The sequence below is a fragment of the Tyto alba genome, unplaced genomic scaffold, assembly GCF_018691265.1.
Source record: "Tyto alba isolate M040663 unplaced genomic scaffold, T.alba_DEE_v4.0 Super-Scaffold_8, whole genome shotgun sequence".
In the NCBI taxonomy this organism is placed as follows: Eukaryota; Metazoa; Chordata; class Aves; order Strigiformes; family Tytonidae; genus Tyto; species Tyto alba.
Window position 1 is genome coordinate 9,090,612 of NW_024881329.1, and position 26,526 is coordinate 9,117,137.

The following is a 26,526-nucleotide window of genomic DNA, read 5'->3' on the forward strand; positions in this document are numbered from 1 at the left end:
AAATTGAAAATTGTAAATATTAGAGACATGAAATCATGTTGTATCTAGTCACTAATAGATAAGCAATAACAAGCATGTTCTTGGCTCACTGAGCAGGGATTTAGCTGCCAAATCCCAATCAACACTAATTGGATTGTCCGTTACTTCAGAATGTATCACTGACACCAAAGGAACGATTTATTTCAACAAATACATATAACTGGGATACAATTCCCAAAACATCAAGCAGAAGAAAATTGATCTCATCAATACTTACAGTGTGATTGTTAGAAATAATTTTTTTCACTATATAAGCAAGGAGCCTGAAAAATTCATGTTACTGCAAAGGAAGAGTAAGAGATGAATCAAAGGAATACTTCCTAATGACCAGTATATATTTGCAAGATACAACTTTCACTGGCATTTATGAAGGCTGAACTGAATCTACTGTTCCACATTTTAAATGATTCCACAGTGACTATGGGTTTCCTTTGTTTTTTACTTTGTAAGTACCAGTACTTTGGGAGGGAGTTGGTATTTTAAATTCATGTCTGTGAACTACCATAGCAGTACAAATATCTTCCTCAGTGTTACAAGATAAGACCATTATGTTTGTAATGTTGGAGGAGTTAAATGTCATTCTCTTCGTTTCCCCACTGAAAAATACGCTTGTGGCTATAGAAGGCCAGTGGTTAAATAGTATTCAGGCTTGCATAACAGTTTTCCATGAACACGCTTGCAGGAAAAGTGTCTTTTTGTTAGATAATCCACAAAATTAATCCAGGACAGAAAACAGGAGAGAGAGGGTTTTTTCCTGTAGTTTAGTTTTAAAATATCCCCAAAGATATGAAATGCTACTTGCCTCAACAGAATCTATGTCCTTGCATTTTAGGAAAAACAAAGATAGCTTACAGCATAAACATTCAGCCCCCATGAATGTCTTGATCTAAATTGAAAGGCTGAAAAAAAAAAAATGTATTTTTATTGCTGCTGTAATTATGATGGCAAGACCGAGTGAGCAAACAGTTTCAAATCCAAGTTCTTTAGGGATATTCATTAGCAGACATCTGAGGGAAAGAAGAGTTATACTGATCTATATTGATTTTAAGATTTCTCCAAAATTATACTGAACCCATAAACTAAAATAACAATAATTTTTTAGTCAACATTATATATTAGAAGAAACTGCTTGAATGCATTTTTAGGAAGACATGCTACCAAAAAACACTGGCGATGTTGGGGTTTAACTCCAAGCCGACTTCCACCATAGCCTTATCTCACAAGCAAAAAAAAAAAAAAAAAAAAAAGAAAACAAAAAACAAAACACCACCAAAAAAACCTCAAACAAACCAAAACCAATGGAATATTCTTTTCTTGTTCTGTTTCAGCATGGTACTGTGGAGACTGCTGTATGTGAAAGCTAAACTGAGCAAGGACAAGGTTTGTAGAAAGAGATAATTTCTTATACTACAGCAATGAATTTGTTTGGAAAAGTTTTTGGGCACCCATGTCCTTCTCCAGTCACAGCCAACTACAGTAATCTCTTGCCAATACACAGTCACTTACATATCTGCATTCTGCTTTAGTTCTGATAGTACACTCGGCATTTCATTAAATTACAGCCACAAGAATTCTTTTGCCACAAAAAGGATTTAGTTTTGGTTGGGTTTTTTCCCCTTTGAGATTTCTCTAGATTGCACTTGAATCAAAATAAGATGCAGAATAGACAAGAAAGCCATTTAAGTAACAGCTCGATTCCCATATTTTTCTACATTTTCTGTTTTATAGAGATTGCATGCCAAGACACCAAGAAATCATCCTCCACTCCTTATTCACACACTAGCCCAGAGTAATGCCCAGCTATGAATATACAACAGATATATCAAAAAATCCTTGTGATATTACATGCTATTTACCCCCCAAAATGAAAAGAATATTCTTCACAGACAAAATCTGCCCACTGAAAAAAATAATCAGACAACTACATTTAGTAACTTCTCCCACACTATCATCAATCACTTGTCTAGTTTCAAAATCCACCAAGATACAAAGCTATGTTAGACAAGAAAGGCTTCCCTGAAAAGAAGCTGATAAAAATCAGAACTGAAACAACCACAACAGAGCCTACACATTATATCAGCATTTATCAGTTATGACAACAGCCAAATAAAACTGCTATACTGTTGCAAGTCTTCTGTCATTCACATTGCAACTGCCTACACAAGCAAGAACAAAAAACATTAGTCTGTCTTCTTACAGCAAACAAGACTCACAAAACATTTTGCAGGTTTTCAGTTAACTGCTGGGTACACAACAGCATCCTATAGGAAAGCCATTATGGGTGTATGGGCAAATTAATTAAATCCAGTATTTAGTTCTCTCTCCTCTACCTTACCTTTCAGTTGCTGAGCTAAGACAGACGCAAAGCATTCTCTCTTTTACCTTTTTCAAGTACCACCATCATGTAAATTCAAGGGATAAATTTATAATTATGGCTTATAGCAGCAAAAACAAAACTAAACAAAACAAAAAGGCATTTTCTCACGCCCTTCTATGATCCTTGAAAACATCTGTGTTCTTCCTAAATCCCATCCACATTCCATTAGGCAAACATATTAAGCAGGAATTTCTGGTGAAGCACATCAAACACACTTCAAAAATCCATGGAAAAAGAAAATAGATATACAGGAAAGTCTTCTGGGATTTTCTGTATCTTTTAGCCCAGAGTGCCTACGTTTTCTAGCGCCTTTGTTCCCTTCAGAGACTTGTGGTAAATGCCTTTTGTAACAAGCTACATAAGAGCTTTGTGTTGTGCTGCTATGTTGGGAGAAAAATGAGGTTGTCTACCTTAGTAAAGGTTCAGCTAAATGCAAAATAATCACGGTAAAGCAATCAACCTTGGTGTATCACTGAAAATCTTCACATTTCCACTGTTAGAACAAAAACAAGGGTTTTCATTAGATCTGTTCTCTTCCAAGTCGGTCAAGACACTGAAAATGAACTTCCAATAGAAGCTACTTCTATTCTAGTTCTTTGTAGTGGCTCAGAATGAGTTTTTAAAAAACACAACAGCTGTCAGAACTATGATATATTTAAACTTACTTTTGTGGTGAAAGAGAGAGACTAAGTAATTTCATGTAGAACAGAGTCACCTGTATATGAAATCCATAAAAAGCTAGGTGAATGAGATCATCCTCTGCAACACAAAGACTTCCCCTTTACTTCCTATGTGCCTGAAAGTCTACTGACACTGAAGCTGACAATGGCAAAGCTCATTCTCTACTCAAGTTGAATCTCTGTGCATCCTGCCAAGCACGAATAAACTGCCCATTATTCACTATTCAAAGGCAGCCCTTACTTTCCTTGGAGCATGTAGGAGACTAAGGCACCTGACTACCATCTTTGCACCTAAGGTTCTTGGACCATTTACGCTGATCAAAGTTCAGGCTTCAGCACTCTGTCCTCTGGCATGTTCCCACTCCTCCTTTATGCTGATACTGGCATTCATCTGACATCACGGTGAGCCAACTCTGTTTGAAAAATTAGCAGTAAAGCAACCCAGAAAAAAAATAATACAGCAGCACAGCCAAAACACTCAGCAAGAAAGGTCTTTTTGATGGGTCAGCATCCTAAAGCAAGCTGAAAACGAACGCAAGATTTAACACAATAGGGCTAACAGCACTAGGACCGCAGTAACATCAATTTACGTAGGCCTAGACTGCAATAGGAATGAATTTTAACATGTTTGATCCCCAAAGGATACTCTCTGGTTTATTTGAGGACAATAAAAATGTTCACCTCCCCTTAAGAGTGACTATGTTGGATAAAAACTCATACCACCGAAGTTTTTCCGCAACAAGAAAGATCTAGAAATGTGCCCCTAAATTGCACAAGTGCACAAATGCAGCATTTTAGATATTTATAGTGAATGTTTTTGAATAAAGCTAGCTAATCTGCACAGAAAAGCAGTATCTTTAACACTTTGTCAGTATACTGCAGATATTGGCACATGTAAATAAATCCATATAACCCGCATGAAGTCCGAACAGACGATGGCTGCTGCAAAGAGACAGCAGAGGCAGTACGGCTTTCCTGGGAGAAGCCGTTACTATAAACATCCTTTCTTATTAACCACAAGTGCATATTATCCAAACTGCTGCTGATATACAGGTTGGAGAAGAGAGTGAAGGTTACGGGATTTTTTGTTTGCTTGTTTACACCAAGATATTCCACAGATTATTCCTGAAAAAAACACTATAAAATGTAATTACACTCCACATTAAATCAAAGATATTAAACCAAGCCAGAACATTGTTGAAGATGAAAAGAAAAAAAGAAAAATAATACTTAAAATTGTAAAGGCTTCAAGGGTAATGAGTCTACAATCCTAGAAATGTTTACTCTTGCTTTTTCATATAGAAGGAAGCATAAAAAAATATATCAAGAAACTAAGACTTTTACAAGAAAAAGAAAGGTCAGTACTCCATGTATTATGGGATCGCATGTGGGGGTAAAGGAATTTAGAAAACAATGCATGCCTAGTCTTCAACAGAATGTTGTTCCTACAAGCATTTTTAGCATGAAACATTAAAGTAGCAACAAGTACATTAAAAAATGAAGCCTATATAGTTACTTTCTGGGCATGACCTTTTCAAATTAAGGTTCTGGTTCTGGAGTTATTTCTGAATCTGCTCAATTTCATCCATGCAAGCAATTCTACTAAACTTAATGAGACAATTTATGAACAGGAAGTTAAGCACATAGTTAAACACTACAGATGAAGACATTTTACAAACATAAAGCTTTTCAATGTAATCTGTTATTTTATTTCACATAGTGCCTATGCCAGATTGATCATACCCTTCTAGATGACAGCCTACTCGCTTTGTCTTCTCCTTAAAAGCACCCCTAGATTGTTTGGTTGCTTGCTTCTTTGTTTTGATTTGAGCTCTCTACTACTGCTGGGGAAAATGTTCTAAACAGGATAGAGACAAAAAGTGAGGTCTTAATTTTTAACATGAAGTGTTCTCCATTTCACATTTTATAATTTTGCCACTACAATTAGAACAAGTCTGTTTCTAAATGGGGTGGGAAGGGGAACCACACTGTAATTAATGGAATAATAATAGCAATATAGTAAATTCCAGGAGATTCTTACAACATTCTGGTAAGCCACTGTATCTTTAAACATGTAGATAAAATGATTTATCTGGAAATTATATTTCTTAACAACAACAACAAAAAAATATCTTACTCTAAGAGTTTATTAGCTACACTTTTAGAAGGAACAAATACAGATTACATGCAATTGCTACAAGTAACAAACTTGAGTGTTGTTTAGTTTGTGCACAGACAAATAAATTAGGGGACACTCAGCTGCTTAAAATATTGTTTATTAACGACATACATTCAACGGATCGTTCTGGAATACCCAGGACAACACAAACCAGTTGACAATCACTTCATTTTCAAATCAGTTTATATACTGGTTTAAGGTCTTTCCAGCAACAAATGTGGTATCGTACCAGAAACTTACATAATAGAAACCACTCTACCCACAAAACGATAGCAGGTAATACCACTTTCCTTTCACCCGAGCAGACAGAAAACATCTCGATTCCCTAAGAAAAGCAGCCATTCCTGAAGAGCCCACCGAGTGCCACAGCGCTTCCCCAGGGGTTAGCTGCAGCACCTTTTCAACAGGCGATAAGCTGCAAGACCCCAGTCAAAACGGACAAAAAAGCCCCACTGCTTTCCAAGACACCTCAGCCTTTGTTTTCCTTTGAGGCCGCGGCGTATGCGCCTCAACTAGCAGTACAAAGGTGGGGGAACGGCAGCCAGTACCGCCGTTTTCCGTAGAGGCGGCCCGAGAAACAGGCACCCCCCAAACACCCCCAGCGCCCCGCCGGCCCCCGCTGCCTGCTCGGCGGGAGCGGCCGCTCGGACAGCGGCCGGCTGGCGAGGCGGGGGGCCGGCGCTGTGCATGTCCGTGGGCGACATTTTAAGCTGCCCCCGCTTTCCCGAAGGAACTGCTGCCCGTTTCCAACGGCCGGGGCGGCGGGGCAAGGCCGTGGGGTCCGCCCTGCTGCCCGGGGCCGGGTTCGCGGGGCTGCCAGGCGGACTGAGGTCCCGCGAAACGGGGGCGAGGCCGCCCCCCGGCCAGAGGTGCCAGGGCTCGGCCAGCCGGGCGGCAGAGGAGCCCGCTCCGCCCCAGGAAAGGGGGATTAACCCTCCCCTCGGCCACGAGCAGGGGTGAGGCCGGCCCCGCCGCCCTCCTCCCCGCAGCCGGACAGGCGCCCCGTGTGCGCGGCAGTCTCCTCCTCCTGCGGCCCGACCGGAGGCGGGAGGGGGCCGGGGCCAGGCAGGAACGAGGGGAGGGGGGAAGAGGCCAGGCACCGCGGGGCAGCCCTGCGCGCAGCCACACCTACCTGTCTTCTCGTGGTCATAGCCCACCACGATGAAGTAGTCGGCCAGCCTGGCCATGGCTGAGAGGAGCCCGCCTCAGGCCTCACCACCCCTGCTGCGGCGGCGGCGGCTCCCGGGAGGCTCAGCATCCTCCCCTCCGCACCCGCCGCAGGAGAAGCGGCACCGCCTCAGCCATGTTGGAGGCGCGGGCGCGCTGTGCGCCTGCGCACCGCTGCGCCGTGACCCCGCCGGGCTGGGCGTGGGCTGAGGGCTCGCCGGCGGCACGCGGCTGAGGCGGCACGCGGCTGAGGCGGCACGGCCGCGCTGCCCCGGGCCGCGCGCGCCACGGCGCCGCCTCGCCGTCCCCCGCGGCGGGAGCTGTCTCCTCACCGCCTCCGTCTGTAGTGCCCGCCCGGCGAGCTGGGGGTGCGCGACGCTTTCTCCCTTAAAATCAAACAAAACAAAAACACCGAAAAACCCCCACCAAAAGGCGTCAGGTCCGACCCATCTGCATGCTCGCGAAAACTCGGATGCCTGAGCAGGACTTCACCTAACCGCCCTCAGCAGGGACCTCTCCTGAGGGGAGCTGCCGGGTGAGGGCATTGCTCCCGCTTAGCCTGTGAGAAGATAAAACCCGGCGGTGAGCTAACGCCATCCCCCCCCCCCCCCCCGAGCTCAGCCTCGGGAATCGAGACTGACGTTTCCAGGATGCATCCTGTTTACGTTTTGTCCGGGATGTGCGGAACATGCGGCCGCGGGGCAATTGGCCCCCACGGCTGGGCTGGGCTCTGCGGCGGTGCGCGCTGACAGGCAGCTGAGTGACGGAGAAGGGACCTCAGCCCCGACCCTCCCTCACACCAGCAGCTGCCGCACCTGATGCCCTGCCCTGCGGGGCATGGGGCGGTCCTGCTCTGGCCGACGTGGGTGCCACTTCCACGCAGGTCGCAGCGCCTCAGGGTGGGAGACTGCCTGTGGCATTGGCTGCTAACGGGGGCGATGGCCAGCAGCACCTCGCCGTAACCCTCCTGGCCTCCGACGTGCTGGTCTGGGCACGCACAGGGGCTGCCTGGATGCTCTGCAAGGCAGCGGGGAGATTTTGTGTTGCCATTTATAACACAGAGATGAGGTCGACACCTTTTGGACTCTCACCCTCGAAAGCCCAACGGGCTTGCCAGCAGTCACAGAGATGCTGGTGATAAACAGCGTTTCTGACAGTACAGCACTTGGCTAACTGGCAGTCTGCCAAAGTATTCTGATAAGCTTCCATGTACGTCCTGTTTGACAGCACAGAGAGAATAAACAATGCAAAGGACATCAGTTGCACTACAGTGAGGAGCTGCAACAGCCGTGGGTACTGAGCTGCATATGAAAATGCAGCAAATTCACTGGATTTGCTCCTGGGGGACTCAGCAGACAGTCATTACCGGTTTCACAGAGACATTTCTGTTTCAAATATGCCATTTTTACATCTTCTACTTAGCTGGGACATACCGAAGCAGTGACTTGATGATAATCCATATGCAAATTGGTTGGGAATCTTCATTTATCAATTAGTGTTCCCATTTGTGCCTTCTCAGCAGAGGGCAGTAGCCGAAACCTCCTTGAAGTAATCACCTTTGGGGCTTAACTGTTTTGAAGTAGATGTCATGTAGAAAGATCTAAACACAATAAAATTGCTTGTTAACTTTAGGGGTATAATATATGTGTAATATATACATCAAAAACATTGAATATACTTTTTGAGAAAGAGATGCAGTGAGGAGTCAATCACTTTTTATACTAGGTAGGAGCTAGAAGAAGGAATACTTTTGTTAAATCACACATAGGCATTTTGGTTCATGATCCTATAGACTTTAATGACTGAAACCCACAAAGCTGTTTTCTAAACACTGAGCTTTTTGATTAAAATCATTTCTGAAGAAGCAACAAAGGAACACAAATCTTAATGAAGCCACACATTACCCCTATGAGGTGAACAAACATAAAGCCCACTGCCGTAACTCTTAGGGGGAGAGACTGTAGTCATTCAACAGCACAAAGCCAGGACATGCAACAGTTTACAAAAGCAAGGGATAATGTACAGCTAAACCTGGAGGGGAAGTTTAGAGACACTAAGAAATTACCTAATTTGGATCTGAAATGGGACCTTAGAGTTATCGTATCTGCACTCATAAAAAGGTTCGATATGTAATAACAAATCTCAGTATTTAAGTCTCACTGTTCTTTTAAGCCAGCACCTCTAGCAGGAGAATATCACCTAACACTTTTCCCAGGGCATTAACAAATGCTCGATCAAGAAGATGTTACGCATTGATTGCCCAATACTACTAGCACCTACTTTACAGCCTTGCTCCTTCTTCCATCTAGTCCAATATAGCCAAAGCTTGGTTAGTTTATAAAGCTTGCAATATGAAAGGGCACATCTTAAGTAGCTGTGTAACAGGAAGGGCACTGATCATTTGGGTTTGAACATGGCTGTGTACCTGCATGGACAGCAAAAGAAGTCAGTCACCCATAAGTTACTTCCTTAACTTCTCTTAAGTATAGAGCAATCTTATGTTCTTACAGGACAAATGAGGAAGTGCAGCAGACAGATTGATTGCTCACTTGAAGTCTAATACAAAGTAAACGGAACTTCCATCCAGGCCACCAAAACCATAATTACCTCTGTTGCAGCAGAATAGCCTGGCTCCTCCTGGGAAACAAAGGGGCTCACAGAGCCGTGGCGCTGGGAGGGCACCAAGGCCTCCAGAAGAACCAGGTAAGCAGCCATGTATTTATCCCAGGGGAAGAACTGTGGGACTATGGTCCCTCCAGAAGACTGAAAGCACACAAGGAACAATGTTGCCATACTCAAACTGTGTGCTTACCACCAAAAAGGTGGGAAGGTTCACAATACCTTCTACAGTCAACTCCTCCTTCAGGAAATATGAAGGTCACACTCTGCCTGCAGTCCCTTACTCTAGTGTCACCGCACCCCATGCCAGAACAAGGAAGCAGCTGTGACCCTGACCAGGTTTTCCCCTACCAAGATGCATTCCACCCCCATTTAGGAAGTTTTGTCTGGTGTACTCAAACTTGTCAGATATAAGGCTCACCAAAAGCACCTCCAATGGGACTACCAGGAATGGAATCACCCCTTGGCACAAAGCTGGCTGAGTGCATGCACTCACAGCAAGGCTTTTCTGTGTGGAGCATGACTGAGGTTGTACATCTGTCGTGGGGTGTCATTCTTCTGTTAGTATCATTTTTCTGCTGATTTCATACAGCCTGAAATACAATCAAGTATATTCATAGTCATGACATATGAATTCAGTAAAACTTGTTTAAATCCAAAATGAAACACGCCAAAGCACTTCCACTGGCTTCAAACAACAATTTGCTTGCATAATCATCATACAATATTTGCCTCAAACTGATTCCCCATTGATGCCTACAGATTTTGGACCTTTGCTTTTGGAATAACACTCAGCCTCAATAAAATGCCATACAAACAGCAACTAATCTTCACCATCTCCCTTCCAGAGCAGATACATATTTCAGTCTTTTGTGCATATGGCAACACCAAGAGGTTGAATGACATGCCCAAGATAATCAGGAAACAAATAGAAGAGCTGGATGTTCCTCCAGGCCAACTTCCCACCAATGGATGGAGCATCATCCAGAGAAGACCCTACACTTCAGAGGAGAGCCTGATCTTGCTGAACTATGTGGCACTGCCTCAGAATAAAAGTTTGTGAATAATATTTTCATGGAACATTCTGTGTAACTTTTTTCAAAATGGAAATAACTCACTATTTATGAAATATCTTTTTTAAAGTGGCCACTGTTACCTCATAGTACAAATTCAGTGACTCAAACTGCACAGGGGTGCAAGTACTTAGGAAGCACAAAATGATCATCTGAACAAAGAACATGATGTTTTGTGTTAGATTTGAACTGGCTTTACTTGCTGGTAATTTGTGAAAGCCCTTTCACAAATCACATCAGCAACAAACTGATAATTTATGTGCCAAAATCTGCCGTCTCATGAATTCAGAGTAAATTTTGTATCCCTAAAATGACAGCTGTAGTCAGTATGGAACTCACATGTGAGTTGTGTTACTACTGTTGTTACTATTCCTAAACCAACCTAGGATTCTTTCTGCATTGTTTGCCTAAGAGTATACAAGACACACTTCCCATTTAGTCAAGGATTTTAATGAGGGATTTTCCAACATTTGGGGAAGTGTGTGATTTCTTTACTGGAACAGGAGACTTAATTTGAACCAAAGCAATGCTCATCACACAAAATCCTGCCTTCCCATTCAGGAAAACTAGATTCAGTTTCAACTTCTGCTGATCAAGGAAACGCTTGAACTCACTCGAGCCTGCGCTGCCTCATGAGGTCTCTAAAATCCAGTCATCGTGGTCTGATGCAGTTGGGCAGCTCTGGTCGTGATACAGTCCCGTTGTAGACCACCTATTTTCCCATTTCTTCCCTCCGGAGTTCACATCCCAAGCCTCTCGCTGGGAGCACGGTCCGTGGGGAGGGCAGCGGGACTCCGCGGAGCTGCCCGAGCCGGCGGGCGGCAGGGACGAGGGATGGCCCGGGGCTGCCCCCACGGCGCCCCCCGCGCTGCCCCCACGGCTCTCGGCCGCGTCCCGCCCCGCGCGGGGGCCGGGCGGGTGCGGCGGAGGAGCGGCTCCGGGCTTGCCCCGGCCGCCAGCTCCCGGCCGGGGAAACCGCCTCGCCCCGCGGGACCCACGCCGGGGGCTCGGGAGAGAAAGGCGGCCCGGCCGAAGGATTCCGTGGGGGGCAGGTACCGTGGGCGCGGACTCTCCCCGCCCGTGGGTGCCCGCGGAGAGCCTGGGAGGGCCGAAGGGGCGGCAGCCGGCCGGGTGGCGGCTCCCGGGCCAGCCGGCGCCCCACAGGTAGATACCGGAGACAGAAGCCTCGGGGTGCCTGGCCGCTGCTGGCAAGACAGCGCCTTAGACCGACTCAGTTGTGCACGGGAAAGTTTCCGTCAGCCCCTCGCACATACCTCTCCGGGGTGGTGTTATATACCGCAGTTATCTAGAAAGGCAGAGTCACGAGTACATACTCACCTGATTTTTGAAACGCTTTGCTTGGGGCAAGATGCGAGAGAAACGTCGGGCACGCGGCAGTTCATTCCCTCCTCCCGAGTATCCCCTGCTGGGAAGGGGACCCTGATGCCTCAGGGCACAGGTCTCCCGGGGTATTTCCCTCGGTTCCGCTGAATTTGCGTTGAGAGAAGTAGAGAAACAGTCCATCTGGTGCTGGCTTCCAGCATTCCCTGCGAAGCCGGACCTCTGCATTGCTGAAGCGTCACGGAGCAAAGATGTAAAAGACTGTAAAAAAAAAAAAAAAAAAAAAAAAAAAAAAAAAAAAAAAACAAACACAAACAAAAAGGTGGACAGACTAAGGTTTTGCCGATGGCCAGATGGAAAAATGCTGTTAGAGACCTTGATCCTGCACTGGATTAGCGTTATAACCGGGGAAGTAAATGCTCTCACTTCGAGGACTGAGGGTAGGCGAGTCGTCCCTGCCCGTCATTTCAGTGTGCTTGCCTCGAAGCAATACCCCTCTGGTCAAGGACACAATAGTGCGCTGTCACCTTCATCTTCCAAAACCATGTCAGGTGTGATTTGAATCAAGGAAATCAAATACATTTTATTAGATAAAAAATGCACCTGAGTGATAAATACTATTGATGTCTGATCTGTCACCTCCTGACTTATGTAAAGCAGGCTGGCATTCATTAGTTACTCATTATAAGTCACATTGTCCAGATACAGGTTTATTTTTGGAACTTTGGTATTCGATGGATTTACATGGATTTTGAAATTGATTGCTTCTAGTTCCTACTCCCCTGCTTCCACCCACCTGAAGTTAAGATGCCTCGGATGAGAAATTATACTATAAACCGTGTAAACATAATTATACATGAGCAGTTAAAAAGTCTGTCCCCGGTAAAACAGACCGAGGGGTTCTGATTTCGCAAGTTATGCCACGACTCGGAATCAACACCTAAAAGCTGTCGTTATAATTAACAAAATACCAAGGGAGTTGATTAAGATAATTTTCAATAATCCTTTTATTTTACCTTGGTATGGGTTGCCCCCAGTCCACGCTGGAATAATGAAGTGCTCGAGATGATCAATAATGAAGTGGTGTCAAAAAAAAAAATTTAAAAATAAAATAAATAAATAACTATCTAGAACCACGCCCATCCGGTTCAAGCCGTTTCCCCCCGTTCTCCCCGCGCTGCTCTATAAAAAAGGAGACGGGAGCGCAGCTCCGCAGTGATTACTTCACACACAAAGAAGGAGTCCTCCCTCCTCAGGAAACTCTGCAAGTCCGGATCGCTACTACAAGAACATTTGTCTCAGTGGATTATCCTCACTGTCAGGTAAGAAATATTATTTTGTTTTTTTCTCCCTCAGCAACAACAAAAGATGCAGGGGAGGTGGAGAGGAAGGAAAAATCTACTAAATCTGGATTGTTTTGAAGAGCTTGGAGTTACTCTGCGGAGTCTTGCACTGGCTCTTGGCATCAGCTGCAGTTTACAACATAAGATCCAGAACTAGCTGGTTCTGCGTGTGAAGTGGGAAGATGAGCTATCAGGGGATACATTTCCAGGCAGCAAAACACTTGCTGGAGTTTGGAAACGATGCGTCTGATAGCCAGCTCTCTCTAATCCTACGGGTTTGCTAAATCCTAGTGCAAGCCGCTGGGGGTATTCTGGAAATCCTGCTAGTTTTCAGCCGCCTCTGCAAGAAAACTCTCGACAAACGTAAACTTTGGAGGCTCTGTTATTTACTCTGTGATAAGTTGCCGAGCAAATATTAGCTTCTGGTTCATATCGCACACAAAGTCCCCAGTAGCCTGGGGGGTCTCCGAGGGAAGGAGCTCCCTGGAATCACCAGAAATAAAGGACAGACCTTACTTGACTTTTATTAGCAACCATGCTTACGGTTCTTCTCTCTTCCTTCCACCAGGAGCCCAGCCAGAATGAAACTAGTGCACGTAGCCCTGCTCTATCTCGGCTCTGCGACCTTCTTCGGGGTGGATGCTGCAAGGGTGGACGTAGCGACAGAGTTCAAAAGAAAGTGAGTATCGGAGCGCGCCCTCCTGCCAGCGCCCAGCCCCGCTCCTGGGGCCGCGGAGCCTCCGCGCCCCCGCGCCGGGCTCCGGCCGTGATTTGAGGCACCGGACTCCCAGCGGGAATTGCACGGCTCCTTAAAGGCCTCATGCCCTTTCAGGAAACATTAAAAAAAAAAAAAAAAAAAAAAAGAAAAAAGAAAAAAAAAAAAAGAAATCTCGGCGCTGGCAAAGATTATCGCCCCTCGAATCTATTTGGTTTGGCTCCCGCCCTGCAGGCTTGCGCTAACAGGCTGTCCTCTTCCCTTGCGCTCCTTTCAGATGGACGAAATGGGCACTGAGCCGAGCCAGGCGGGACGTGAAGCCTTCGGGCGCGCTGCGGGGGCTGGGGGCAGCCGCCGACGTGCAGCCGCTCATACGGACCCAGGACGTGAAGGAGGATCCCCGAGTCTCGCATCCCAGGTAAATTCCAGCCTTTTTCTGGGCTCGGGCACTTGCTCGAGGCGGTGGAAAGTTTCAGGGTCCCCTCGTTTCGGGGGGTTTAGGCTTATTCTCGCAATAGATCCCCCAAGCCCCGGAGACAGGTCCTGCCCGGGCTGCACATCCTGCTGGAAGCAGCCTTCCGCCTCCCTTTCCCCGCGCTCTTCAGCTGGCGGGAGATAGCAGCGCCTTTACTGTGAAAGTCAAATACAAATAGTGACTTGAGCTCTGGATCCATAAATAAAGTAATAGCCGTAAAACGGCGGGGCCTCTCCTCCCATCGGCAGCAGGCTCTGCACTGCTACCAGATCGCCACTCTCCCGCCGCTCGGCGGAGGGCAGAGCCGGGGGGGGGGGGCAGGAGGGGGCCGGCAGTTTTGCACCGTAGGGACGGGCCCGCCTCCAGCCTGGGGGCCCACCGGGTCCCCTCCTCCGGGGCCCCACTGCGCTTTTCTCATGCTCGCTCTCTTCTTGCTTCGCAGCAGCCGGGAGGATGCTCTCATCCGCGTCAAACGCTACCGCCAGAACATTAACAGCTTCCCCCACTTCCAAGCCATCCGCACGGGGTGCCGGTTCGGGACGTGCACGGTGCAGAAGCTGGCTCACCAGATCTACCAGCTGACCGACAAGGATAAGGACGATGCTGCCCCCGCCAGCAAGATCAGCCCCCAGGGCTACGGCCGCAGGCGGCGCTCCCTGCCCCAGCGCCGCAGCCCGACGCGCTCCCCCCAGCCCGGGCGGCGGCCCCGGCCGCGGCGGGCGCAGCCCCTCGCCCCCCTCCTCGGGGTCTGAGCGCCGCCCCCGCCCCCGCCGAGGCCAGCTCGGATGGATGGACTGAGGCACGGACGCTCCGGAGCTCCGCCGCCGATCGGGAGCCGCCGCCAGGATTCGCGGAGAGGCGCCTGTCCGGGCGGGACCCCGGCACAGGCCCTCCGGGCGGCGGAGCGGCGGGCCGCGCCGCCGGGGCCCCCCAGGGCGAGGGGGCGGCCGGTCCCGCGGTCCCCGCCCGCGCCCGGCGCGGAGAGACGGCACGGGGAATCTGTGAAGGCCGCGTCCCGCCGGGGACGCGCAGGGGCTGCTCCCCCCGCCCGCCGCCGCGGCGAGGCGGTCACTGACTCTCTACCCTCCCCGGGCGACGCGCCGCCGGCTCCCGCGCCCGCCGCCGCCTGGGACTGGGACTGTGGGACTGGGACTGGAAGGCGCCCGAGCCGTGGCCGACAGAGGCGCCGCTGCCCCGCCGGCCGCCATGTCGCCCCCCGCCCCGTCGCGGCGCCCGGGGGCGGGGGAGTGGCGGCCGTTCCTTGCCGGGGGGCTGCGCTCCGAGCGGCCCCGGCTGCCCCGGGAGGGGCCTCCCCCGCTGCTCGCAAGTGTCGCGGGGTGCGCGGTCAGCTCTCGGCAAGGACAGGTCCCCCGCATCTGCTCTACCCTCTGCGTTATCTGCACCCGGCAGGGAATCGGACACTCACTAGTCCCCGCGGGGACTGCAATATACTTGAACGTCACAGCGAGGAAAAGTGCAATTGTACGTGGTTTTTGTTAATTATAAGTGCGGTGTGTGTGGATCATGAGATACGTATCGATATTTAAGATTGTCTTGTGTCGTGTCCTGTTTGTATCTCTTTTTGGAAAATATATTTTATTTTTATACGTTTTGTATATATATATATATATATTGCATAAGGGCATTTTAAAACATTGTATCCCCTCTATTTTTCATATCGTGAATGTCAAACATTAAACTCTTTTTCCATACCTTTTTTAATCTTGCATTCCAGACTGGTGAAAGATGTAGAGAATGTATCAGCTGTTCTCCATGGGTAATATGTGAAATAAAATAAACACTATTACATAAAACAGTTCTGTTATGTTGTCTTTAGTGGGGGCAGGTAGTCAAGATAATGATTTCTTATGGTGTTCGGTCCTACCCTTACTAACCTAGCATGGCAGTTCTGTGACAGACTAAAAGTCTTCAGTTACAGATGGTTGTTAGCAGCCACCTTATCTAGTCAAATCAAGTAAACTCAAAAGCAAGCATGCATCTTAAAATCCCAGGGCAGATCTGTTGAGAAGGCTCTAAGGCCTTTTCTACCCACATGTTCCAGCCAGGGCTGAAACGTGTCACAGCTTGGATTGATCGTGCAAGTTTATTTTTTGCCCTAATTAATCAGAGAAACAACTGCACACTTCAACATTGCACAACGAAGTAACAGATTTATTGAGGGAGCACGTTCCAAAAATGGTCATGGCAGCTTCCAAGGTTATTTATGTTGAAGGATTTCCTGGGCCACAGTTCAGGTTAAAGCTAAGCGGTGACCGGTTCAGTGCGGGCAGAACATCTCGGATAAAAGCTTAGCATTAGGGATTTTGTTTTGTTCTTTTTTTTTTTTTTAAACAAATTCCAACCACAGACCAGACAACAAATGTGAAACTGAACATTATTAATGTACCAACAGCACCATCTATGAGTGTCTACTCTGCACTTCAAGAAAACTAACTTTAAAACTAACCAAGTGGATTCAAATAACATCTTGGGTAAACAGTACAATTTCCCCTATTTTACAGTATCTCTGAACATTGCTAAAATATATAGGAGTGAACTGAGGTACAGCAGCACTAAATGCTGCTAGAATAAATGAAGCGGGCATATGCTTAAGGAACTTGTATTTACAAGAAAAATACAAAAGAACTGGTAATGATGCTTTTCCAGGAATACTGCTGCAAAAAAGCTTGGTTAGGAATCCAGTTGACTAGATACCTGGCATGTATTCATAATGATTTTTCTCCCCAGTTTTGAAGTTCTGCTCAGAATTGCCTATTTTTAGTTACTTTCCTAAACGTTTTCAACTAAGAATTTTGCAATTCTAAGAGGTGGCTTTTCCACTTGAAATGTTATTTAAAAAAAAAAAAAAGTGCATATATATTGACATTTGCCAATTTTAATTACCATCTGTTTGCTAACAGCTGGAAGATAATTTACCTCTCTACTGACGATGGCTTTTCTGATCCAGATTTTGTAAAATGTAAGGGATGAGAGCAAATGCATGATCTTCAGCGCAGATTATAGCTGCCAGCTGAGGTACAAGCAAGTGGCTATTCTCAAATAATGAAAGATCTTGAAATTAGAGTAGTTGCTGCTTATAAGTTTTGGGGTGCTTGTGGGAAATTACAATGTGTAGGTGAAAGCATGATCCTACATAGCACAACCAAAATGACTTCAACAGAGCCATACAATGTGATAGCTACAGTGTTTTACTTACGTGTTACACAGCTAGGGACTTTGTCATCTAAGCTTGGGATGTAAGGCTGGGATATAGTGTGGTTAAGTAGGTACTTGCCAACTAGCTACGCTTGTTTGTATTGATCTCCTCATTTGCTGCCAAAACCCAGTCCCTACTTAAAATACCTTTTCTTCCTTCCTTTCCCTTTCACTGACAGAAAACACTTCACTCAAAGCTGAAAGATCCTTGGACTAACCAGACAGGGCTAAACCCAGCAAGCTGGTGCTGGACGGCATAATTCTGACCTTACTGGACTTTAAGAAGTGCAATTTCTGTTTGGAAGGATCACGAGCACCACCTGCAGCACTTGAAGGGAGAAACAAAACTCCGTAGTTGCAATAAACAGCAGCTAAAGAAAATTATTTTATTTTTTAAATTCTCTCCACCTCCCCTCTATCAAATCTTTGAAACCATGTCTTTTAAAGCATAAGGACCAACGCTGCTGAACTAGACATACCAGAAAGTAGTGAATAGCCCTGTGCCTGGAAGACAGCACGTTCTCTAAATGCACGGAGCTGAAAAGTAAACCCTGGAAATACTATGACCACGTATTTTAGCTAACCTAGTTAGGCTAGGGAAGATAGGCTGGAGGAGAATGACAGAGCAGGCAGGGGCTCTTATCCATTGCACAGCTAACTCCACATCCCAAACTGAGTTCTGGGTTTTGGGCGACTGGTCTGTAAGAGCTAAAATAAATAGACAGCATTCTCCCTCCTCATCCATTTCTGCAGCTGCCCCAGGTGAGAGCTGTCCAGGCGAAAGTGCTTGTTCCTGCCCAAGCAGGGGACATTACTGAAAAATTTTGGGTAAGCATCTTTTCACTACAAACATCCCACAAAGCAAAATGTTGGGCACTAACCTTTAACCGGTAGTTGAAATCCATACATGAACTAGATTAAAATCTCTAAGGAGTAAGAGGACTTTGAAACCCCTGAGGTTTCAGGGAGAACAAGACTGAAACAGTATCAGCCCATGAAAACAAGCATCCTCTTAAAGTCCTAGAAGGTCAAGAAGAGCTGTGTGCTTAGGTCAAGGCCAGCTTATGCTTTAATGTGACAGAAGAGAAGTGGAAGATGTCATCAAATGCCTTCAATATCAGGAGCATTGGTTTACACAACACCTTAGTTAAGGTATTTGTTTCTAAGAACAGTCTGGTGTCCCATAGACCAGCATTTCAAAGGCTGCTTAAAACATGACTATAAATTCAGTTCAAACAAAGTTCTAAATGAAAATTAAGTTTTGCAATGGTAAATATGTATTGGAGCAGGAATTCATCCTTGTCTGCCAGTCTGTTCAAGAGTGGTCGCCATTCTCAGCAAAGCCTCTACAGAGAAGTGTCAGAAGAGTTAATGGTATATTCTTTATGAGTTATTTTGGTTTGTACCAACACTAGAGACACCATATGGCAAAGAAAAAGTACTTCACTATAGACAACTTTTTATTACCAAAACAGATTCCAGAGGCTATTTTTATCTCAGAAAGATTCTTGTGGCTCCATTATTAGCACTATACATAATGGTGGCAAGGGGCCTAAAATGATATACAAGTGCTTTCCCATAAAGTCCTAGTGCAGGTCTCCTAGCCTGGAAGAGGGAAACGGTTAATTATTTTTCTTTCTCCAATTGGTACCCCAAAACTTACTTTAAGCAGCCACATCACATGTAGGACTGCAAAAAATGCTTGTTCTCCAGTTACGTCAGAAAGTGGTCAAAGAGTTCTGCCACTGTTACCTAGGAAGAACTTCTACTGTATCCACAAAGTAGAGACACTGGTGTACTTTCAGACCATTATCAAAATCTGCAAAGCATCTTGGTCCATGCTAATAAGAACTGCAGTCAGGTGCCAGATATAAACTTTTTCTGCAAGTACAATGACAGAAAGGGGAATACTAATGAATACTTTGGCACATAGGAAGCCTTTTCTGGCTCATTTCGTACCCAAAGGACAGCAAGTCATAATTAAAGCCAATAATGGCAACTCCAGACAGCCATCCAAATATTTTCCTTGTACTGTCAATACACCATTTTATATTATCTCACATCATACTTAAGTAGTGTAGAGCACACAGGCATCAGGAGAAGAAATTCCAGCGTGACTGAGTACAACCAATAACTAAATCCAATTATGCCTAACTGAAATTTGTTTATTGTTTTCACAAGGGTTTGTTTTTATTATCCAAATATTTCTTAAAGAACAGTTTTTTTCATCAAGTAATTTATGTCAGCTTTGAAATTGTTTTAATTTTAAAATACTTAATTCTTTGGAGCAGGGCCATGTATCCTTCATGAGGAGAAGGAGCATAATTTGTTCATGAGGTAAAGAACTTTGCTATGTAAAAGCCTTTTTTACTACATGCTATATGCACTAGTCAAAATGCTTGATAACTATAATGTCTTCAAATGAAAAACAAATGGTTCCATTAAGACTGGAATCACTGTTAATGATTTGATAAGACTGGAGTGTTTTGCTTGCAAAATTCCCAGCCACAGCAACAGCAATGAGGAGGTCAAATTAAATCTTTTGACTTTCTTTGATTCTGTGATAATTTTTACTGAGCATTTAACTAGACCTCCTTGAGTCTCCCATCCACTTACAAAAGCGTGGGTTTTTCCAAAGTCGGGAAAGATCAGTTCAACCCAGCTGTAGGCAAATATTTTGTAATAAATTCTGACTCTCAGAATAGGTATGCAAAATAAATATTCCTCCAATATTTTCAGTCAGCTATCACTTCCCAGATCTGTTAGTTTGCAAATTACATGCAACCTTTCCAGCAATTACAAAATGGTTTATATTTTCTTTATACTTTGCTAACATGGTGTAAAAATAAACAAACAAATGTCTGGGTCTTAATCTCTGATGTCCAGTAATATTGGCAGAAACAAGAGAACAAACATAATGGATCTTATCTGTTAGTTCAGGAGCAAACTAAGCAGTTCATCAAACAAACATGATTATTGTCCTTTTAATAGGTGGTTACTGTCACAGGAGTTATCATGAAACTGGAACACGCAAGGACTAAAAGGCCACCATGTAATTCATCCCACTGGTGTTACAGGAGAGGACAAAAGGGGGTGTGTGTTCCTCATCTCCCCTTACATGACCTGACTCTATTGTGGCTCTCTGCTGGAAAGCAGTAAACTCTGAGAGGCCACTACACTTCCCTGCCCATATGTAAGGACTCAGGAGCAGATCTGAGTCTGCACACTGGAAGAAGACAGCTGCACCTTGTAAAATAAATTTGTTCTCTTTAGAGACAAGGAAAAAGTGATAGATTTCAAAGTCACTTTTTCTAAGTCACTTTTTGCCTCAGGCTGAGCAGCTCTGCATCTCATTCTGCATAAGGAACAAATTCATAGTCTGGCCCTTTATTGATAAACATCACGCAAAATATGCAACTGGCATATATCATTGGGCTCTGTACTGCCTACAGACATCAAACATTCTGGTGGTGATGCACTGGTGAGCCAGATAGGAATCTCAGCACCAAATCCCAGGCCTGAGACTGATCCCACCTAATTGAAACAAAACTTCTACTAACTTCAGCAGGAAAAAAATCTAAGCCCCAGCTTTCTTTCAAAAACATGTCTATTTTTATACTGACAGATTCTGTTGTAAGTTTTGATTTATACTTCACAAGTTCTCATTTTGAAGACTGAAGAAACTACTAAAAGGTAAAAGTAAGGGACAGGAACTCTATCAAAAAGAGGTAGCTGAAATCCAGACGCTCAGTTCAACCTGAAATGAGTTCAGCAATGTATGATCACTGCTGCTCCTCCTAAGTGGACGTGGTGCTGCTGGCAATGACACCTTCAGCAAACATACATATGTCAAGTGCGACGCTGAATGTGTTCATGAGTAGGGACTGAATCCCAGAAACTTCCAGTGCTCTTGTCCAAACCTCAAACTTAATTTTTTATTTAATGCAGTAGGATTTTGGAGTGTTTTAACACTATGACTTCAGATAGTAGCATTTCCTTTCTCCTCTTTCTACTCTCTCCGCTTTTTAAAAAAAATCTCATCACCTATTTTGAAGCCTCAGTAAAGGATGTATCCAGACAACTAACTCAAATGAGAGAGTGAGTGGTGTATATAGCTCACAGCAGAGATTGGCAGTCAAAGCTCCTGTATCCATCAGGGTGCACACACAAACAGTCTAGCACTTTGTGATAATATTTGCACAAGGCAAAAAGTATCACTTTAATGAAGGATATAAAAAGGTTTGCACAAAGAAGTTATTCCTGCAGAGACAAAGATGATTTACTGCGTGATAATTCACATCATCTTGCTCCAATCTGATTTCATTAACTCCTGGTAACGGGGGAAAAAAACCCTCACGTTACAAGTGCATGAGGGCCATTAAACCTGATTTATTGTCTTAACCACACTGCAAGACAGGCAGAAACAAATGATAAGTTTTTTCCATGGAATGTTGTTAGAGTGTGTGTACCAAGATATTTTTCTTCTACTAGTCTGGCGCATCTGTACAACTTTGCTGCCATCTGCTGCCCTCTAAAGAAAAATAAATCACTCTAATTTAAAATTATTGCTGGATGTCAAAGTGGCACAGTGGTGCTGCCAGCAGGGAGGCCTGAGCTTAAAAGAATTTTATATCTGGCCGGGGCTGGTTACTCAATATGCTGAGTAAGGCAGAGACTAAAATTTTTCATTCCTCCTGGGCTTTACTCAGAAAAAGCAGGAAGACCACAATACCTTTACATATTCTGACGAGATGGGGAAAGGAAACAATTCTGTTCTTTCTGTTGTTCTGAGCAAGCTCAGAGGTTATATTTCACCCAACAGATGCCTGGATACTTCTTCTATCCCGATACCAGTTGTGCCACCGTGAGCTACCAAGAGAACAGTGAGCATAGCAGCATTTTTTGAGAAAACAATGTTTTCAAGGCGTCACATGAAGAGATCGACACTGGCTCCTATGTGTTACAGGAATTACCTATTTATTGATGAGTAAAGAAGGCTGAAATTAGAAAGACCAGTACTGCCTTTCAGAGAGCTCATGACTGAAGGGATGTACGCATGCTCTTCATTTCCAAACAGAGAGCTTTTTAAAAAGCAGGAATCAAAACAGTGTGATGAATCAGACTGACCTGTTTCTTCCATGTATCTAAATAAGGAATAAACAATGCACCACCTCAGTAGTGGTTAGGTGTGAGCTGTCAGCTTCTACCATCACAGAATTGAAGTTGTTCCTCTAACTGTTAAAAACAGCAGTGAATATTTTTTGCAATGACATTTTTATACTGGATTGAAATCACAGTCGTATTTACTCTGATATAATTATGTAAGCTATATATACTTAGTATAATACAAATATTCTTATTTTAATAAATAACCTGTTGCAAAATGTTTTTATTGTAAAATATAATCTAACAACACCTATACAAGAAGGAAGTATATATCTGACATGAAAGGCTACTTCCAATTCTACCTGAGGAAGCTAAAGACAATAGAGGTGACTTGTAAAAGTTTGTAAAGATCTCTTGGCTTATGTGAAGGATTTTTAAAATTTTATTTTGAATCCTGCTGAGTAACTTGAACAGGCATTGAAAAATGAGCCTTCCATCAAAATATTTATTTTCATCTCTGTGACTGCAGAGTTTCTACAAAAAAATATATACTATATGATGCCTACATAGAACATTCAGCCCTTTATTCATAATGGGTTTAAAACAAGTAATTGAAATGGTACATTTTTTATTTATCTCTGGTTTGGAATCAGTGCTGGTTAAATTTGCTCTATACTGGATATACAGTGATTGAATAGTTGGTTCATTTAGCCCACACAGCTTACATATTACATACTCTATTATGAACAGTTACAAACACGAGAATGGAAATGTATGAATGCGGCACACTTGGATCATGCACCTTCAGTCAGGAAGTTACTTCAGCCTACATCTTTGCCTCCTTGCCTCAGGACAGGCATCAGTCATGTTCCCAGGCCAGAAAAGCAGCTTCCCTCTACCTAAATCTGTAAGGCCCCAGACACTGCAGTTAACTACTGCCAGCTCAGGCAGAGGAGTGAGAGACAGGACTAATGAACAGGCTGAACCACCACTACTACCCAATAGATGAATGCACACACACAAATATAGATCATGGAAGCACAGAAACACACATGTAAACACACTTATCCAGTAAGCCACACTGTGGGACTGATGGGAAAAGGCTTGAGAAACAGACCTACTGTCACCTACAGGGCATGTCATTAGTAATAACCACAAAATTGACAGCTAAAGAAGAACAGGAATCAAAGCTATTGCCAGATCTCTTCCATTAAAGGCTGTTGACTGGAGATCACTGGAGGCAGGTCTCTGCGTGAACAAGCCCCATGAGAATCTAAAGAGCAGCACAGAGCAGCCAGGGCATCCCTGCTACAGTATTGAAATTAAGGCTTGTGCAAAAACTAGTCTAAATAGTCCTTGTCCTGCACAAGTATCTGCTATGCAATGCCAGATCTCAGCCAAAATACTATTTTGAAATAGTAACTTTTATAAATTCATATGTTTGAAAGGGGTTTCAATACGATATTTCAAATTCTGTTCCAGATCCAGTTTTGGTTTCCAGTTAGGATTCCATTCTGCTCTCTGGTTAAAAATACAGGAGTTTGAAGACACCAGCCACTGAATTAGTCCAGATTTTAACTTTGGAAGCTCTCATGTATTCAAAGTAAATGTGACTGGAGAAAAAAGTTAAAAAGATGTATGATGGAGAAAGGGACTGGAAAAGCCCAGCCTTTTTAGAAAGAGAATAGGTGCTGTAGGCCAAATCAGAGATGCTAATGGGAGAAAAGTGATCCAGCTTAGTGTCCAGCAGCAGTCAGAAGTCAGTATGTTTGGCATCATCAGGAAAGTTACTGAGGATGTAACAAAGGGCTCAGTCTGGCACTATATAAAACCTCAGTGAACCTCCACCTTGGGTTCAGCACACAGTTCCAATTTCTGCATCACAGGAAGGACAGTGGATCTACAGAGGGCAGAGAGAAGAGCAAGGAAAAGGGTCAAGGGGATGGAGTGGCTGCTTTTTGAGAGAGTAAAAAGGCTATAACTCTTCCATTTGGAGAGGTGAAAGCTGAGGAGTAGTTTAGATTTATAAAATAATTCAGGTGGTAGATAAGGTGAATGTAAGTGTCATTCATCAAATTCTGCACTGGGGTGGGGGGACACTCACTGAAACTAGCAGAGAAGTTTAAAACTGATAAAAGAAAATACTTTTTTTACACAGCAGTTAGTGAATTCCTGGAACTTCTTGTCCTGAGAGGCTGTGGAGGTTGATGGTATCAACAACTCAAAAAAAAAAAAAAATATAAATCAGATAATGGTATCAAAACAGATACTATAGGGAATAGGAAGAAGACTGCTCTTTAAAATCCTTAATCCAATGATGCTGGGAGAGTATGAGGAGAACAGACCACAGAAAGTGGCCAGGTTCACATGATGTCCCTACATAGTATCTCCTTTCACTGCAGGAGACAATGGAGGCAGCACATTGGCCTAGGCAGGCTACTATTCTAACCTAGTCAGACATTTTTTATATTATTATGAATAAAGCATCTGTGTTGAGAATCCCCTCCATGCAATAAAAGCCACCCTACTGTGCTATACTGGGAATATGAATGGTGCCAGTGCTGTAGCAGATGACTGGAAAACTGGCTAATGAGAGTGTATAGGTATAGAAACACATGTCTACACAGTAAGATACCAACAGGATTGTTCAACCCATGTGTCCACACACCCACCAGCAGCAGCCTGAAACTCTCTAGGACCGTAAGGTTAGAAGAGAGTTAACTCCTCTCTGTGAGGCCTTGAAGTGTAGGTAACAAAAGAGAAATACTCACAAAATCTCTGGACATGAGGCAGAACAACTTTAATTGAAGGGTCATTAATTGTAATTGTATAGAAGCAAAAGTAATTGTAAAAGTACAGATGCAATTGACCAGTTTACTTCAAGCGTGCTACAGAGTGGAATAAAACATATTAATGAGAAATATTTTAACCATGATCTGCCTTTTCTTAATTGCTGACTGTTTAGGAATATTGTTTTGATGCTTTTCTTCTTGTCAACAACTGTTGCAAGAGAGAAACCACTTCTTTTGACTTCAGTTAAGAACAGCAGAGGTCTGTGATGTGCTCTATAACTATAACTGAACTGAAGCCTATTCAATAAGAGAAACAAATGCATAGGTAAGAAGCTTATTCTTTGCTTTCATGTGTCTTGTGTATTTTTGAAGTCACAAGTTTTTGTTGATTAAGGAGTTTTACTTTTCCTCTGCTTTCTCACCAGCCTCTCTGCTGATGAAGGATGAATAGGGAAAGTGTTGACCTTTCTCTGTATGTCCCAGTTAATAAATACAAATAACACTTTCTTGTATCTGTGCCCAGTTTGGATATAACACAGTCTGATAGATACTGTATCCCAGATGTTACATCTGATAATTAGGAAGCTTTAGAATGTAACATAGCTGAATGTTATTAAACCCTCTAAAATGAAATTAAACCTTCACTCCTGTCATAATTTTTTTTCTACAGGAAAACACAGGTTTTGCCCTGAAAAGGTCAATTTAAAGAAGAAGCATAATGATTTAGAGGAATGTAACTTTCAGTTCTAGCTTATCTGTGTTAAATACTTTGCAATAAACTGCTCATCAGTTGCTTATCGTAGGCAAAACAGTCAGCCGGTAAGCTCTGTTGCTTTCATGTATTCTAACATACTTCCAGTGTGATCCAGAAAATCCAGGCGAGAGGTAATATATGTGATCACATGACTTGTTATCTTAAATGGTTTCATATGTGGTATTTGCTCTAGTTATTTGACATGACTCAAGTTGACCTCATTGTTTGTATGCTTGAAAAGGAACAATTATGCAACTACTAAATGGTATGGAAGACAGCAGTGCCATACAAGACAGAAAAGAAAGCAGGAATGCAACATCTACCAAACTGTGAAAATATCTTACACCAACATAATATTTTCTTTGTATAGTCCTATGTTATAAAACAATGAAAAAGCTACCATTCATGCTGGTAAATCTGGCTTAATCGAGACATCTTGTAGTTCTTGTAGTCATTTGGAACCTACAATGTTTGTGGTTCTCACTTACATCAGAACCTGAGTATATTCAGATAAGTTCCACATTTGCCAGAATAACAAAAACTAAAATAATTAAAATAGACAATAGTGGCACTAAAAATAGCATTTTATGACAACATTGTCAAATGATAACACACATAAATTGATGTATATGTATCCTCAGTTATAAAAT

The 26,526-nt window shown here is 44.0% G+C and overlaps 2 protein-coding genes and 1 long non-coding RNA gene across 13 annotated transcripts in view; 1 reads left to right on the forward strand and 2 right to left on the reverse strand.

The window, feature by feature from the left end:
* The window catches only part of SBF2 (SET binding factor 2), a 267,969-nt gene extending 261,346 nt beyond the window's left edge, over nt 1-6,623 (reverse strand). For all 6 annotated transcript variants that reach the window (XM_042784693.1, XM_042784694.1, XM_042784697.1 and 3 more), the window contains exon 1: nt 6,408-6,623. In XM_042784693.1, coding sequence (XP_042640627.1) covers nt 6,408-6,462 — 55 coding nt within the window. In that variant the 5' untranslated portion in view covers nt 6,463-6,623. The remainder of the gene's footprint in view (nt 1-6,407) is intronic.
* Nucleotides 6,624-6,677: 54 nt separating this feature from the next.
* LOC116965101 lies at nt 6,678-13,425 on the reverse strand. 5 transcript variants are annotated; one of them, XR_004409154.2, is made up of 4 exons: nt 12,492-12,606; nt 11,473-11,736; nt 9,483-9,654; nt 6,678-8,042 (listed from the first exon to the last, which is right to left on the reverse strand). It is a non-coding gene; the product is annotated as an uncharacterized LOC116965101 (long non-coding RNA). The 5 variants fall into 5 exon arrangements; XR_004409153.2 differs by lacking the exons at nt 6,678-8,042; nt 12,492-12,606 and adding an exon at nt 13,362-13,425 and having other exon boundaries at nt 8,242-9,654; XR_006164624.1 differs by lacking the exon at nt 6,678-8,042 and having other exon boundaries at nt 8,242-9,654.
* ADM (adrenomedullin) lies at nt 12,683-15,822 on the forward strand. 2 transcript variants are annotated; one of them, XM_042784700.1, is made up of 4 exons: nt 12,683-12,797; nt 13,387-13,497; nt 13,811-13,951; nt 14,454-15,822. In XM_042784700.1, exons 2-4 carry the CDS (start codon nt 13,400-13,402, stop codon nt 14,758-14,760), a joined length of 546 nt encoding a protein of 181 aa, XP_042640634.1. In that variant the 5' UTR covers nt 12,683-12,797; nt 13,387-13,399; the 3' UTR covers nt 14,761-15,822. The 2 variants fall into 2 exon arrangements, with proteins under 2 accessions (XP_042640634.1, XP_042640633.1); XM_042784699.1 differs by having other exon boundaries at nt 12,684-12,797; nt 14,451-15,822.
* Nucleotides 15,823-26,526: the final 10,704 nt, after the last annotated feature.

Coding starts and splice junctions, on each gene's coding strand:
- ADM (XM_042784699.1), top strand. CDS start 13,400: ATGAAACTAGTGCACGTAGCCCTGCTCTATCTCGGCTCTGCGACCTTC. Junction 13,498..13,810: donor GCGACAGAGTTCAAAAGAAA/GTGAGTATCGGA, acceptor CGCTCCTTTCAG/ATGGACGAAATGGGCACTGA. Junction 13,952..14,450: donor CCCCGAGTCTCGCATCCCAG/GTAAATTCCAGC, acceptor CTTGCTTCGCAG/CAGCCGGGAGGATGCTCTCA.